This window comes from Cyanistes caeruleus, chromosome 3 (assembly GCF_971803275.1).
Source record: "Cyanistes caeruleus chromosome 3, bCyaCae1.hap1.1, whole genome shotgun sequence".
In the NCBI taxonomy this organism is placed as follows: domain Eukaryota; kingdom Metazoa; phylum Chordata; class Aves; order Passeriformes; family Paridae; genus Cyanistes; species Cyanistes caeruleus.
The window spans coordinates 63599083-63615573 of NC_141703.1; the positions used below are offsets into that span (position 1 = coordinate 63599083).

The 16491-nt window shown below is 47.2% G+C and overlaps 1 protein-coding gene across 1 annotated transcript in view; it reads left to right on the top strand.

Moving 5' to 3' along the window:
• Positions 1-226: 226 nt before the first annotated feature.
• FOXO1 (forkhead box O1) overlaps positions 227-16491 on the top strand; it is a 62161-nt gene continuing 45896 nt past the window's right edge. The window contains exon 1 of the mRNA XM_086881427.1: positions 227-1010. Within this exon, the coding sequence (XP_086737553.1) occupies positions 411-1010 (600 nt within the window). The 5' untranslated portion in view covers positions 227-410. The remainder of the gene's footprint in view (positions 1011-16491) is intronic.

Below are 16491 nucleotides of genomic sequence, written 5' to 3' on the forward strand. Positions count from 1 at the left end.
GCGGCCCCGCGGCGGGAGGCGGGCGGCGGCGCGGCGCTGCCATTGGCGCGGCGCGGGCCGGCCCTCCCCGCCGGGAGGAGGAGGAGGAGGAGGAGGAGGAGGAGGAGGAGGAGGAGGAGGGAGGCTGGAGGCGGGCCCGCGCGGGGCGGTCGCTCCAGTCGGTGCGCGCCGGGCGGCCGGGTCGCTGCTGTTGCAGTTGCCGCGGAGGGCAGGGATCCGGGAGCCGGGCAGGGGCAGGGTTTTAGGGCGGCGGGGCAGGGAGGTCAGGCCGGAGGTGTAGGGCGGCGAGCCCAGGAGAGCTGGCGGTCGCGCCGTCGGGGCCGCGCCGATCCGCGCCCGGAGGCTGCATGGGGCGGCGGCGCTGAGCCCAAGCCGCCCCGCTCCCGCCGCGCTCCCGCCCCGGCCCCGCCATGGCCGAAGCACCGCAGCTGGTGGACATCGACCCCGACTTCGAGCCGCTGCCGCGGCCCCGTTCCTGCACCTGGCCTCTGCCGCGGCCGGAGTTCAACCCCCCCAGCTCGGCCACTTCCAGCCCGGCGCCGTCGTGCGGCGGGCAGCCCGATGGGGCGGCCGGAGCCGCGGCCGGGGCCGCCGCCTCGGGAGGGCTGAGCGCCGACTTCATCAGCAACCTCAGCCTGCTAGAGGAGAGCGAGGACTTCGCGCCGCTGCCCCCCGCCGCCGCCCCCCCGGAGGCTGCCGCCTGCCGCTGCGGGGACTTCCCGGCGCCCGAGGCCGGCTGCCGCCTCCACCCGCCCGGACCGCCGCCGGTGCCGCCGGTGCCGCCGCCCGTGGCCGGTCTGTCCCCGGGCCCCGTGGCCGGGCAGCCCCGCAAGAGCAGCTCGTCGCGGCGCAACGCGTGGGGCAACCTGTCCTACGCGGACCTCATCACCAAGGCCATCGAAAGCTCCCCCGAGAAGCGGCTCACCCTCTCCCAGATCTACGAGTGGATGGTCAAGAGCGTCCCCTACTTCAAGGATAAGGGCGACAGTAACAGCTCGGCCGGCTGGAAGGTAAGGGGCGGCTGGTGGGGGACGCCCCGTCGGAGTGGGTCCCGGGAGGGCTCCGCCGTCCCGGGGCCGGAGCCGCGGCGCTGCAGGCGGCTGGGCACGCGGCCTCCCCGGCTGCGTGATGCCCGCTGCGCAGCCTGCGGTGCTCCCGCTCCGCGCCTTCACTCTAACCTCACCTTTCTACTTTTTTTTTCACTTTTCCGAAGGGGGAACTCCTGAGGGAGAAAAGCGCTCTAGCCCTCCCGCCGCTGGGGCGCTGGAGGGACCGGGGCCGCCCCCCCGCTCTCCGCCTCCCCCCAGCCCTGCCCCGCCGAAAGCAAAAGTTCACGCGGTGTCACGGCGCCGTCGCCGGGCAGAGCCGGCAGGAGCGCCGCCGCCTCCCGCTCGCCGGGGCCGGCAGCCGTGTGCGGGGGGTGCCGCGGGGGCTCCGCCGCGGCCCCGGCCCGGGACCGGGCGCTCCGAGCCGCCCTCCGCCCCGGCGCTGCAGGGCCTCACCGACGGGCGGCGGAGCGGGGACACAGGCAAACAGGGATGGGGAAAGAGCGGAGGCAGAAGAAGGGTTGCAGAAATACCGTGTGTTTAATGAGTAAGCCGCAGTATTTGACGTGACGGCTTCGTTAAACTTGAGTTGCGGGAGCGTCTTTCTTGTGTTACGCGGTGGGACGGAGCTCCCCCCTTCCCTCTCTCCCGCAGCTCAGTCCCTGCCGTCGGAGCGGAGCGGTGGGAGCAGCCTGTTGGCGGCCGGGATCTGTGCCCGGAGCCCCGCGGGGGGATGTCCTGCCGCCCCGGCTCCCGGGGCCCGCTCGCCAGGCCCGGCTGCACCCCGGGCGGCTGCGGGGCGAGCCGGGCCGGCTGCGCTCGGGGCTGCGCGGCTGCCCGTGCCGGCAGCGCCAGGCCCCTGGAGCCCTCCAGCCTCGCATCCCCGTGGGTGATAAAGGCTCAGCGCTGCTGCTGCCTCGGTCGAGAAAGTGCCACCCACCCGTGTCCCCGGGATTCGCGGCGCTGTTGCGTGAGAGCATTGTCAGAAGGAGCTTGTGCCGTCTGCGTACGGGCAGAGCCTCCTCCGCCCTGTGAGGGATTAAATGATGGCAATAAATGCGTGAGGTGCGCGCACTTAGCCCGGCATCGGCGCACTCTGCTGCCTTCGGGACTTAACTCCAGTTAGGGCCAGTCAAACTCCTGGCTTCGCTTTCTGGTATTTGTACTATCTGTCTTTTTCTTTAAATAAGCGTCAACTCAAGTCCTGCACTTAGGTGCTTTTGACTGCACTGCTAGGAATGTTTGTTACGTCGGCTTTTTGTAAATTTCTGGTTTTTTAGAGGTAAGCAACATACCCTGCTAAGTAAATGCGATTAATCTGTAACTCATTTTTAGCTGAAAGCTTTTAGGGCTTTTGAAAGTTTTTTTTTTTTTAGTTTCTGTTGATGTGTTTGACTAAAAAAATTAAATGATAATCATCTGAAGACATCTGTCATGAAAAACTTTTAATAGGAGTGAAGTGATTGATAGCTGACAGGTTTTAAATAAGGTAACTTGTCACTTGAAAACGCTGCTTTTTTTTTTTTTTTTTTTTCCCAGTGGTGTTTTAATCTCCTTAAGGGCCTTTTCAGATTGAGTAGAAGAGAACTGAAAGCCAAACAAGCCGAAATAAAATCTAATAGCTCCCAAATTGGTGCGAGCAGCTAAGAGCACTGATGGAGAGCTGTGCAGCTAAGAGCACTGATGGAGAGCTGTGCAGCTAAGAGCACTGATGGAGAGCTGTGCAGCTAAGAGCACTGATGGAGAGCTGTGCAGCTAAGAGCACTGATGGAGAGCTGTGCAGCTAAGAGCACTGATGGAGAGCTGTGCAGCTAAGAGCACTGATGGAGAGCTGTGCAGCTAAGAGCACTGATGGAGAGCTGTGCAGCTAAGAGCACTGATGGAGAGCTGTGCAGCTAAGAGCACTGATGGAGAGCTGTGCAGCTAAGAGCACTGATGGAGAGCTGTGCAGCTAAGAGCACTGATGGAGAGCTGTGCAGCTTGCTCCTGCGGTGTTGCTGCTCGTCCCGCCGTGCTCCAGCAGGGAAGGAGGCTCGCACACCTCCCTCTAACAGAGGCAGCACATCCCATGCCCGCAGAGCTCTGCTGTGACAGGAGAGCCGCCGCTGCTGCTGTGGTTTTTCGGCTGCAGTAGCCTCTGGTAGAGTGCAGTACATACCCTGCTGTTATGAATTCACTGCAGAGAGTGATGTGGTTCAGTCAGAACCACTGCCGGTGGGTAAACGCGCAGGGACTCTCCTTCCGTGGTGACACAGGCACTGCGCTGTGCATCGGACACGTGTTGCCCCCTCAGAACTGCCAGGCTGCTCCCAAAGGAGCTGCACGCTTGCAGGTTTCACCACTTAAAGCCGAGGAAGTGCGGAGTTTCTTGAAGCCACTTTGGAGTTTAGTTACTCGCAGCCACGGGGTGTCCACGCTGGAACCGGCCTGGCTGAGGCGTGCAGCCCGCTTGCCTTGTTTATCCCAAACTCCCCACGGCTCTGCTCGAGTGAGGATTCTGGGGTTTTCTCGCCCACTTTGGGGGCTGTTGGTTTGCCCGCGGTCCGGGGAGCTGCTGTGGGTGCGGGCGCAGGGCTGGGAGCGGAGCCTGACTCAGCCGAGGGCCCCGCAGAGGAGGAGCGTGGCTGCAGAGACGAGCGCACAGGAGCCACGGACTTTTCTGCTGACAGAGCGAGCGCGGCTTCGCCCCGGAGCCTGGCGCTGGCTTAGGGCTGGGAGTACATCGTACACTGCTGACGAAGGCTGGGAAACGGGGGGTGGTTTTTTTTTCTTTTTTTTTTTTTTTTTCCCCCTCCTTAAGTAAAACTCGGAGACGCTTTGTCTTGTTGGGGTTTGCATGTTTACAAGTGTAGTAAGGCACCTTTCCAATTCTTCACAAAACGTATGACACAAGAATTGAAAAAGAATGTGCACTTTCTGCATAGTGGCAAGACTATGGTGTTTCTCGGGCAGGAATTGAGGGCTAACTGCTCTAATGCTTAATGAATATGTACTGCCCTGATTTAACACTTGATGTCGAGCTTCTTTCTAATTTTTCACTGGAGATAATTCAGAGGTGTCAGTATTATCCTGAGGATATTGTCAGTGTTATTTTGAGGAGCTGAAAACGGCATTCAACCTCTACTGAATAACAACATTCAAATAAAAGTGCCTTTTCAAATAAGGGTATAAACCAAAGATATTAACATAAAATTATCAATAACGTAAAAATATTTAAGTAGGTAAATTGTTCTCGGTTATACATACACGCTAGTTTATTACAGATTTTCTTGCCACAAACTCGGCTTTATGAGCAAATCCCCTGTTGAACTCTAAGGGAGTAAAGTCCCCGTGACTCCCCTTGGGGTGGCTGCCTTGGATGAAGCACTTGAGATCTGCTCTGCCAGACTCGCTGCATTGCTGGTTGTGAATGAGTGCTGATAGTGACCTGTGCTGCCCAGAGAAAGCCGAAGCAAGAGCCAGATCTGCTGCAGAGATAACAAAGAAATTGTTGTGAAAGTTGCATGGGAGAATGAGTCTCTCCTCGCAGTGTAGTAGTCAAGTAAAAGTAACATTTTGCCTTAAGTATGATAGTGGGAGACATTAGACTTAAAACAGAAGAGGCAAGAACTCCACAGCTGTGCATAGCTATTTTTTGACACCAATATGATAGCTTTTTGGCTAATCATCATATATAAAATATAAAACATCTTCGTGATGTGCATATTTCATGATATCTTTGCTTTATGGCAAGTGTTGAGATTTATTGTAAGGGAGCTGTCACAGTTAAGCTTCCTTGAATGGTCTCATCTTCTCAGTCTGCTTTTGAAAATGGGTTCAAAAAGAATCCTGTAACTTTTTTGGATAGGAAACAAGGAGTTTTGGTGTCATCTGGAGGTGCATTTGTTGTTGATTGTTGTTGATTATTCTTAGCATTAAGGTTCCATGGGCGCATTTACCTCCTTTACTTCTAGTCCCAAGGCAGCTCGTTCACCTAAATTCATTTGCTGCCATTGTTGAAGGAATGAGAATATGTATCTAGCTGCAGAGGGGTGAAAGGTTGCAAGCCTGAAAGCCTGAGGACAAAACAGGCACGGGACAGGTGCTTTGGGTGGCCTTGTCATATGAGCTCTCTATGGTCAGCACTATTTTGTAGTGAATTGGTCTCCATGCAAAATGAATTCTGGTTGTTCTGGTTCTGTTGTATTTGATTTGAAAATCACAGGTAGTAAAAAAATACTAGAAAGACTGAAAAATCAAGAGTAATTTTCACTGAATTTTTTCAAAGCTTTTGAATCTTGATTAGCAAGCAGTTTAAATTGTGGAAATTTAGATGATATAATTAAATTGAAATGACTGCTTAGAATCACAGAGTCATGGAATAGTTTGGGTTGGAAGGGAGCTTAAATATAACTTTTGTGAGGTTTTTATTATGAGTATTTTTTTTAGGTGGCAAAAATCACTATTGAAGATTGTCTTTAACTCGGCCTGTGTATTCCCTCAGTACTGTTTACCTACCTGTGGCCATTTGGCTCTGTCCCTGAAGATGCTTCCCCAGGTGATTCGTGCCTCCCCACAGCATCATGCGTTGAATTACACATTCATACAGCACACACAGGAATATGCAGGTAGAGGTGTGTATGTCTAGCTTTCTTTTTGTGGATTCTGTCAAGGTCAATGCAATACAATCATACCTTTTTACATGTGGCAAATAGCCTCATGAGCTGGCAGCTGCAGTTGAGTCTGCTCTGCCATGACTCCTGGCCTCAGCCCACCCTGTCTGACAAAACTATTCGGTGTCTTGAATACCTTCTCACTGCCACCAAAATGCCTCTTGTAGCAGCCTACATTGTCTGCGAGTCACGAGTTTGCATTTTGCTTTGTTTCAGGTGTGAAAGTTCAGCTTCATCTTTGCAGGTGCGAGATGCTGTCCTCACTTGTGTCTGAATAACTCAAGGCTGAGCTGCATCAGTGGTTTTGAGCTTCCCATCAGGGCCTTGAATAATGTTTTAATTTTCTCTCAATTTTCTTTGCCCATTTTCCATTTGCTGTGGTATCTGTTCAGTTACTTGTATGATTATCGGTAAGGCCAAACACCAAAATGAAATGTGTGAATGGCTTTGTATACTGACATAATGAACTAAATTTTCCTGAAGTGCCTGACTTTAAAGAACTTCAATAAAAGGAAGAGGTGACTGCTCTCTGCCACTGTATTTTTTTATGGCATGCTCAGCTGCTTCCTTATTATCATTATTTTTGTATCACATGGTTTTACAAGTACTCAGTGAAGTTGATTGTTTGGGGAACTGGAGCCTTTGCTGCCTGTGATGGAAAGGGGAAACAGTGTGGTGCAAGGAGATAAAGACGTTTAGGTGAGAGATGCTGAAGTTGTTCTCTTTGTCTCTCTTTCCTTCTTTCTTTTTTGTACAATAAAATAGGCAGTATTTTAGGTGGTTTGAGTTTTTCAGTAAGGCACCAGAAACTGTGTAGTCTTGAGATGTCTGCTTATATCTTTTCGGTTTCCAAAGCACGATGCTGCCTAAATACGTGTGTTTCTGTTTACTCAACTGGTGAATCATTTTGTAAAATAAGTGCTTGGCTTCTGGAATAAAAATGCAGATATATTTTGCAGCCACAGATTTGTGAAATATGTAGGCCTGTGGCTACAGAAATTCAACCCTCAGCCCCTTCTGTTTTGGGAAGAAATTCGTATATGAAACAAGGATTTCTGATGGAAATTATTTTAAAACCTTGAGTGATGAATAATAAACCGAGACATAGTGAAGATAACCTGAAATATAGTTTGTTTTCCTCTTTAAGAAATACGAAAAATGCGGATATATTTACTTCATTGTCAACTCTTACGAGAAAGGAACTTGAAATTCACTGATGCTGGCTGCAGATAGTTACAGTGAAGCATATGGTAGTGCATACTAATATTTTAATGAATTTTGTTGCATTTTGTTTGTCAATCTGGCTGCTGAAATGGGTTTTAAATATTGGGGAAACACTGCTCTTGGTGATGATAGGTTGTGCTTCAGAAATTAAGTGCATTAGAGTCACATTTTGAAGAACAGCATCTCTGCTGCTCCATAGAGAGCTTCAGCATGAATTGATCTGTGAAGATAAGTGCTATTCATGTTGAAGTATTATTTCTAAATCTACTTACTAAGCATTAATCATGACTGTTCATCAAACAAAGGTGCATCATTCCTACACTGTTGTCTGTGATGTGCAGGTGTCTTAAGTGAGCAGTGCAGCATCATGAGGTTTCTTGGTCTCCATTCCTAACACAGAAGGAATAAAAAGAACTATGATGCTTTTACTGGATTGCTTGTTATCTTCTAAGGTCTTCATTAAGCCTCATGCTTGTTCTAGATTTTGGTAGTGGACACTGGTCTTTACTAGATTGCTTAAAATTAAACCTAAAGAGGCACATGTTTAAGTTTTGAAGCACTTATGTAGTGAATGGTAAAAGCGTAGCAATGCTTTAGTTTTTGGTAGATGGAACCAGAAGTGGCTCTGCCTTTAAAAATGCAGTCAGTCAGAACCTCCTGGGACTCTTGACAGCTGCTGCATCAGACAAAGATCCGGAATTTCTGGAGGAGTGGAGGGCAGCACTCAGTTCGCTCAGATGACCTACTGAGTTGTTAAAGATATCTTGCATCACTGCACAGTGTCAATGATGTTATTATGGTTCTGTTTGAAAATTCATCTTACTCTAGAGTTAATTAAACTTAAAGGTACACGTCTTCTTTTGTTCTAGTCTTAGAAACCTAGTTTTTGGAAATGCTAGGAATCCATGCAGCTGGAAGTGCATTCAGTCCTGTTGCTGCTTCAAGACAGCATGCCCAGGGATGGCTGTGATTGCATTTCTAAGTAGCCCTTGTTTCTCCAAGTTCTTTACTGGTGTGTGCAATGTAGGCTCATGTTGGTGTGTGTGGAACTCCTTTGTCAAGTCTATTGCTACGTAGGTCCACGGGGTGTAGGTTCTGGGGCCTGTCAGGTATGTACTTGAGAGAATGTACTGGGGACATGGTCTCTGAAATAGGGCATGTTCAGATTTAAAATTGGACTGATTACCAGAAAAGTGCTTGCAAGGAAGGGTGCTCTTAACCATAACATTTGCTGAGTAAATTATATCTACTAGCTGTGCTCTGTAATATGTAAGAATTCTTATTTCATTTGCATCTCTTTCTCAGAGGTCACTTGGTGCCAGGCCTCCATGCTGCTTCTGCACCAGGATGTGAAATGATGAGGTGGGTTGGGCTCTGCTTCTTGTATGCTGGTGCCTCTCTTAGAAAATGTTAGAAATGCCCCTCCTTTGATTTAGTTGCTACCAGACCGAAATTTTTGTCACACACAGAAATTGGGAAATGAAAACCATTTTTTAATGCAACGGGGAGTGTGTATATGTGTAGGAATGATACGTGTGAGAAGCTTTTGTGCTGTCCATGGGAACTGTGGTTCTGGGGCAAGTTGAAAGTGCATGAGGCAGGAGATGCTGAGGCAGCTGCTTGCTGGTGAGACTGACCTGCAATCCATAGCCAAGCAGGATTGGCACCACTCTCATTCCACTCTAGATCCTGAAGAGGAGGAGGGTGACAGGTGAGCAAAAGTGCTGTGTCTGGAGGGAGTAGGGAGACCTCTACACCACTCCTTGGAGCTGCTTGTAAATTTCTGTGCTGGAGCTGGCCCTGTGTGGATGGGCAGTGGCTCCTGGGCAGCGCCACTTGGCCGTTCTGCTGGCAGAACCCTCCCTCTGCTTTAGTGCTGCAGTGTTTAGTGCCTCCCAGCATAGACAGGACTTGTTTATATGTGACCTGTTCAAATTTATACAGCAGAGAAGGGCCTTTTTTTGTTGTTTTTTTCTTTTTTTTGAAAGGGGAGCTCTGGAGCATTGGAATATGTCCATTAATTTTTGGAGGAGAAACTCAAAAGTGCAAAGTGCATGCTTTTTTCCCTTCCTGAATATGGGTTATACACATAATTCAGAATGTGGTCTCTGTCAATTTTCTGTTGGCAGTCTCACTTGCAATGGCAAGGTAGCAACTTCTTCAGTTTTCTTGTGCTTAACTCTAGAAACTGTGACGTCGGTGAGGTTTCACTCAGCCATCACTGACTTCTCAAACTCTGCAGTTAGATAAGACTGAAGCAACTTGCTATAAAAGTGGTGACTTGTTAAACCGCATTTATTGTGCAAATGAGCTTACATCCTGCAAGATCAGCAGAAATCCTTGGTGTTTGCCTGGATGGAAATTAATTAAAATTTGGCGACTGAAATTAAAGGAATGGATTTGTTGCCCATTGTGTTATGTGAATCTGCCTTTCGGTTCCCACAGTGGGAATTTGCACAGTTGCAAATGTTTTTTTGGCATATGTGAGTTTTAAGTTGGTGCTAAGTTCTGGCATCCGTAGCCTTCTTGGATTTTTTACTGCCCTTTAATATGTGTTAAATATATGTGAAGTTGCTAATGGGAGTAAGGATACCAACAATCCAAAAATATACTGTTGTGGTGGTGGTGGTGTAGACTCATTTGCTTGTAGCTTGCATTTGCTTAAAACTGATATGAGTTAATCTGCTAATTTGATTGTAATTGTTAACATTAAAAAAAAAAAAAAAGGTACCGGTGCCATACATATCTTGGATATATATCCAAATTTGAATTTTGATTGCCAAAAGCGTACTTACAGACTGAGATCTTTAGTGTTTGCCAACTAAATTATATCTTATAGCAATGCTTTGCAATATATAGAAACTCCTAATTAGATATTCAAAAAATGAAGATGCTGTTATTCAGACGTGCTTCATAGCAGGCCTCCGCAGTTCTACCCTGTCAGGATGTGAAAGGACTGTGTGCTCTGTGCTCCTGCTCACTGTAAAACGTGTTGATTTCTCTTTCCAAAAATACGCTCCTCAAATCTGAACCTTCAAATTAGACGTAATTATTTGCCAGCCCCCAACCCCTTCTCCCAGGAAGCGCGGCTCTGTGAAGGCACGCTGTGGTGGTGGTGCACCATGAAGGTGGTGCTCTGAGGCAGGAGGGATTATGTGTGTTGTTGTCTGCAGCTGGGGAAGTGCAGTGAGCAGGTGTAATTCGTAACTCTTTGGTTAGACCCTCCGTTCCTTCCTCTGCCCTGCGAGGCTGCAGCATCCGAGCGCTGTGGGGCTCAGCGCTGTGCCCGTGCCCCCGGCCGCCGTCCTGCGGTTCCAGCGTGGCGAGGTGTGAGCACAAGGCTGTGTGGGGAAGCCTGGAGCCTGGCTTCTGCCCCAGAGCTGGCAGGGTGCTGCTGTGCAGATTTCAGGGAGCGTTCCAGCCGTGACCTGGCAGCTGCCTGGCGCAGGAGCAGAGCCCGCCAGCGGAGTCCTGCCGAAATGCTTCCGTCTGCCGGGCCCCTTTGTGGGTACTCTGCCGCTCACTGCTCAGGTGTGGGGAGGAGGGAGGGAAAGTAATCGTATTTCCTCTTTGCAGTAACTACCAGAGAAGTTGGTAGTGATTCACTGAATAGATTCCTCACCACTTGGATCAGTTCAGGTACATCCCTTGGTCTCTCCAGAGGATACCATGCTGCTGCCTTTGCTCCTCAGTAAGGTTTTTCAATATCTCTGGAGGTTCAGGTGAGGAAAACAAGGCTTGTGCTAACTTGGAAGATCTAAACTGAAAGACAGTACGTTTAGGTCAGGTATCAGGAAGAAATTTTTTATTGTGAGAGTGGTGAGGCACTGGCACAGTTTGCCGAGAGAAGTTGTGGATGTCCCATCCCTGGAAGCGTTCAAGGCCAGGGACTTTGAGCAACCGGGTCTAGTGGAAAGTGTCTCCCCCAGTGGTGCTGGGGCTCGAACGTGATTATTCTTAAGTTCCCTTCCAACCCAAGCCGTTTTACGTTTCTATGAAATGTTTTTTCAAGTTAAATAACTTTTATTGATAGGATTTATTGTTACTACTACTGCTTTTTTTAAGATTGATTATTACTACTAATATTTTTTTTTTTAATGATGTGGTGTTAAGGAGGGTTAAGTTTCCAGAGCCAGGTCAGGCTTAGATATTTGCAGTTGCTGCTATGCTTGTCCTGCTTCACCCCTACTTTTTTGAGATGAGTTGATGGGTATGCAGCTCAAACCAGAAGCTATTTGAATCAGGATGAGGATGCAGCCTCCTGTGTGGTCTGATTAAATTGTATTACATAAATTAAACATAAATAAAAATGCTCTGCACACTTCTGTCTAGCTAGATGTAATTAGATTTTGATTAATATCTAGAAATCTATGGTGGATGAAGATACAAAAAAACTTTAAAATGTTTTTTTAATTTTTGTTTTTTAAATTTTTTTTATGTGAGTCAGAGTGTGGCTGCATGTTTAACTTAGAGCAGCTTTAATTTTTTGTAGTTTTTATGCTATCTTGGCCCTGCCATCATTGGGATGGTATTGAGGCAGAGTGGAAGGCAGTTCAGTGTATTAAATGCTTGGAAACTTCAGAGGTGGATGGAGAGGACTGAACCAGGAGCTTTCTCTTTTGGCTTAAATTGGGGGATTAATTTTACTGCCTTTTTCTCCTTTTTCCTTGATGAATATGTGCAGCCTCTGAGTAAAAATATGGTGTCAGGTTTTTTTTGAGTTTACCTTTGTGGTAAGAAAGAGCATCTCTCCTGACATTGTGTGAGTATATTCTGGCTGGCGGGGTTTTGATGATGATCTAAGGTCTGGTCCCCAGTACTACTTGTATTTTGTCCTCCTTAGGTGCAAGTGTAGTAAATCCACTAAATGCCGCCTTGAAGTACAAACGAGGATGGGAGTTTAAAGCAGTATTTTAAAGTGCAGCCTGTTGCAATTGATTTTGGGAAAAATCAAGAGATGCTATCTTAATGCAGACTTCTCCATGCTTGTTAGGAACTTGAGTCACTCTCGAATAATCCAGTTTGTACAGTCTATGAAAACCTGATACTGCACTCTTGCCTGTTTCTTCTTTACAGTCCTGTGGCAATGACATAGTCATAAGCATTAAAAGGAGAAACCATAATCTCTGCTTGCAGCCCAAGCCAGCGCTAGTCATCCCCTGATGCTATGAAGTAATTTTTTGCTTTGAGGTTTCTAACTAAAACTCTGTTCCAAATGTCTGCTCCGGGTGAGCAGTAGAGGCATCAGGGATGGAGTCCTGGTGCCCTCCCCACTGCCTTCAGTCTCTCTTCAGACCATCATCCTGTGGCCAAGGAGACCACTCCTGCAAAATCCACATTTTCCCTTGACAGCGGTCCCACCTTCCCACTTCTGGAGCTCTGGAACAGAAGATGTAAATGGATTTGCAATGATTGCACAACCCGGTTATGCAACGAGGCTGACGTGGTAGCGTATACATATGTAGAAAACGCCTTTTTGAAGAGATGACATTAAGCAGAGTTTCACCACCTTCTCCCCAAAGATGAGGGCAACTGCATTACTGGCTTCACCTAGTTAACCTGCATATTGAAGCACACCAAATACTCAGCTTCTGTTTACTGAGGATTATTGTTGATGGAGCAGAAAAATAAATTGGTTCTTGTGGACTATTTATTTGGGAAGGAGTTTTTTAGCTTGGGTCCCAGAGCCCAGGCAATTAGACTACTCAGTCCTGGGGCAGTGGGCTGCACTGTAGTGAAATTTTTTACTGTCAGCACAGTCTGAACCACCTAAGAGTGTGTTGGTTTCTTATTTTCAAATGAGCGATGGCGTTTCAGTTGGAGGCATCCTGTGCTAGTTCAGTGGGTCACTAAGCAAGTGCTCAGCATTCCTTGCATCTGGCAACCCAATTCCCTGCTTCCTATACTTCTTGTTTTCTCTGGAAGAAGGCATGCAGCACTGCTGAGTACTGTCTTTTGCATGAAGCAGGGGGACTCATGGCATGGTGCTTTTACTGCATTTTTGAGTCAGGCTGCTTGGTAAAGCTGCCCTAACACTGAATGTGATGCAGGCATTTGTTTTGTCACTTCCCTGGCAAGTTACCCTGTGTGCCATGTGGGCTGATGGGCGTAATTACTGATACCTTGGGGCAAGGACAGACTTCCTGAGGTCCCTTCTTCCGTGTTTTCCTCTGAGCAGATTTGCATTCAGCTACTGGGCATGAGGAAAGTTGTTCTCCTAGCTAAGATGTGCAGTCTCTAGACACTGAATCTCCCCCATCTCTCCTGAAATGGCTGAGGCCATTGTTAATGTGATGTCCTGTCACTCTTGGCCTGACTGTGGCCGGTACCTTTTTACTTAGGTGTGGCAAAATAAATATTTTTGTGTCCCAGTTGCTTCCCTTCTGCAATGATTCCTGGTAGGTAGAACAAGTAAGTGATGTTATCTTCGTGTGTAGTGCTTGTTGCTGATTGAATGGAAAATTCTGCAAACTAAGCAAGTAGAGACTGACCTGATGACTCCTCATGACAACTGCCTACTTTTAGTTAACATTCAGAATATTTTTATCCTAGTTTACTCCTTAGAGGCTAATAGAGTGCTGCTAGAGTAATTTTCAGATGAATCATGCCATCTGCCATGCATGCTTTGCTGTTTCAGCAGTAGGGAGGAAGGGGAATATATACATACAGTGGTTTGAAACAGTATGTTTGTATTCTCTGTAAAACTAATTTAAGTTTCAGAGGTTTTTCTGGTTTTGTTTCTTTTTTTTATTATTTGTTTGGATTTTTTGTGTGTGTGTGGTTTTGGTTTTTTTTTTCCTACCAGGCATTTTCTATTTCTTGCTTCGGCTATGAGTTTAGCATGGGGCTCCAGCACTGATACTGATCTGTTTGGTGGCCACTGCCAAACTTTGCAGAAGCACTCTGACATGATCTGAATTGCTAGTGAGTTAACGTGGACCATTGCATAGTCGTTTTCTGAAAACACAGTTCAAATGTTGAGCATTTGGGTTGCCAAACTAGACCTGCTAGAATCTGCATCCCCCTAAAAATAAAAGATAGTAATAAAAAATGTGTAGAGCAGTAGAACTGGGGGGTTTAGCCTGGGAGTTTGGAAGGAAAGGTTGCTTGTGGGATGAGGTCTGTGTGGCTCATGTTCAAGATTTTTAACTCTTAAGAGCTGTCCTGAGGCAGGGGAGGAGTGTCCCCAGCATGCAGCCGTCCTACCTGTGAGGACGTGCAAACTGGTGCTTGAAACTAAAAGTTCATAACCACGCTGGATGTGTCACGTTCTGTGTTGTGTTTTGTCCAGAAGCAGTTATTTGGGAGACTGTCAAATCTGTCAGTAAGTTTCACGGGTTTGAGTTTGGAGATGGCTGGATCATAATACATTGGATCATAATCTTGAGGAGTTTGTATGTCAACCCTATTCCACCTTTGAAAACCAGGCTGTGCTATGAGATAGTGCTTTAACTATTACCAGGCAGAGTAAATTCTTCTGTTCTAATGTATCAAAAATCTGCCCTTGCTGGCTATCCCAAATATCTTATTTTCTCATAAAATGATTTGGCTGATGAGCCATTTGCACTGAAAAGTAGGAATAGATTGTATGCTTTGTTCATATCTTTAAGCTTTTTCCAACAGTTTTAACTCATGTGCTTGGTATTAGTGCCCTGACAACTGCATTTAAAGAATCTGAGAGCAGAATATTGAAGTGTGGAGCAATTAAACTGTTTTCTTCCCTTTTCAAGCATTTCACCCCCGCTCCTCAAGGGAATGATATGTCTGGTAAACTCCACTTAATTATGTGAGGTCAGTTGAAGGCTTGAGCAACAGCGTGCTCTCTTTTTCAGGCAAGAAAGACAGTTTTTAAATGCCAGGAATCAAAAGCAAGGACTGCTTGCCAATGGAGAGGAGTTGTTGCACCAGATATCGAGCTGACATGCAAGCAGATCTCTCCTACCCTTAGATGAGGATTAGTTTATGCCCTGAAGCAAACAGATTATTAACTCTAGTAATTTTATTTTAGCATGTTTAACAACAGATACTGTTGCTTATAAAACCCATTTAATCCTTTTTTAATCACTGCAAGTCATTTTTCCAGCAGTTGTCCTGCAGGCATGGGTTCCAATGGTTAGTTATTTATTGAGCAAAACATAGCGAATATCTGTTTGTCCGTGTTTATTTAAGTAATTTTTTAATGCCTTGGATTCAAGTTTAAAATAAAAAAGAAAAAGAAAAAAAAGTTTGCCCTCAATTTCTGTTGCCTTTCTTCTGTATTTAATCTCCAACTCTTCAAATACTTGAAGCATCCCCTTTCTTTGGCTCTTTACTCTTTTTGTGCTCTCTGCCACATCCTTAATTCCCCTTCAGTTTTCCCTGGCCGCCGCTGTTGCTGATGTGAAACACCAGCTGATAATCCCAGCAGATTTTTATTAGCTTGGGCTTTGCTCTGCACCTCAAGGCATTTATTGATAAATAGCAGCCTTGTATTAAGGGATGTATAAACAGGAGCATGTGACTGCCCTCTGCGTTGGATTTGAGAACATAGGGAACAGCGGTGGTGGCGGTGGCATGGTGGTGCTCTTAAAGGAGGCAGTGCCTCTTCTTGGAGCCAAGGGTGCCATGGAAAGAAGGTTGGCAAACTTTCAGGTGTGCAGGAGGTTCTTCCTGTGTGAAATAAGAGCTGTCAACATCAAAAACGGTATGGCTGAGAAGAAATATTTCCATTTTCAAAGATGATGAGAGCAAAAACATCATTGGCAGTTGTAGAGAAAGGGGCACCAGGGGAGGTGGAAGCCTGAATGGCTCTCGTAAGTGAGAGGGATGAAAGCTGTTGGAGTTTAGAGAGGTTGGTAGAAGCAGAGGAAAAGAAAAACCTGCATAATTACTGGTATCATTGCTTATCTTTCACCCATGTTTCCGGTCTACTCCTGGGACAAGAGCTGGTATTTCCTGTACTTCCCATTGCCAGCTAGCTGCTGTGCCAGGCAGGTGCCCAGCAAATAAACTGGTGCTGCAGCCTGTTCTTCAGTAACCAGGCTGAAAGTGCACCAAACCTCTTAATTACCAAGTTACCATCCAGGGTGAGACAGAGGTAAGAAATAACTGACACCCAAAATTGCTTACCAGCTTAGGCATCTTTAGCTAGGCATGATGTGCAAAAGTACCAGCACGTGATGGATGTATGGCATACAGCTCTCCCAGAAAGAGGGGTGCAGAGCCTTTTCAGGTTTGTTGGCTCAGTATGGGGATCTTCCAGCATCTTGCAAAAATCTCTCTTCTCCATGCCAGCCACTGGGATGCAATCTAGCAGTGCTGCCCTTGTGTGTGAGGGTAATTTTGTGTTCTGTCTAGTGTGTGTCTGAAATGAGGGTCTGTGTCGTAGAAACACAGAATTGTTCTGTGGCTGGAAAAGACCTTTATGTGTATGTATAAAAGCCACTTCCCAGCCCAGCGTGAAAGGTTAGCAGTGAGCATGAGTCAGTGGTAACATTTATGTGTTTCTGACTGTAGGAGCTTTGTCTCTTGGCTCTGATTAAGCCAGTGTTTAGCCTGTGATGATATTTTTTCCTCAAACATTGGGAGAT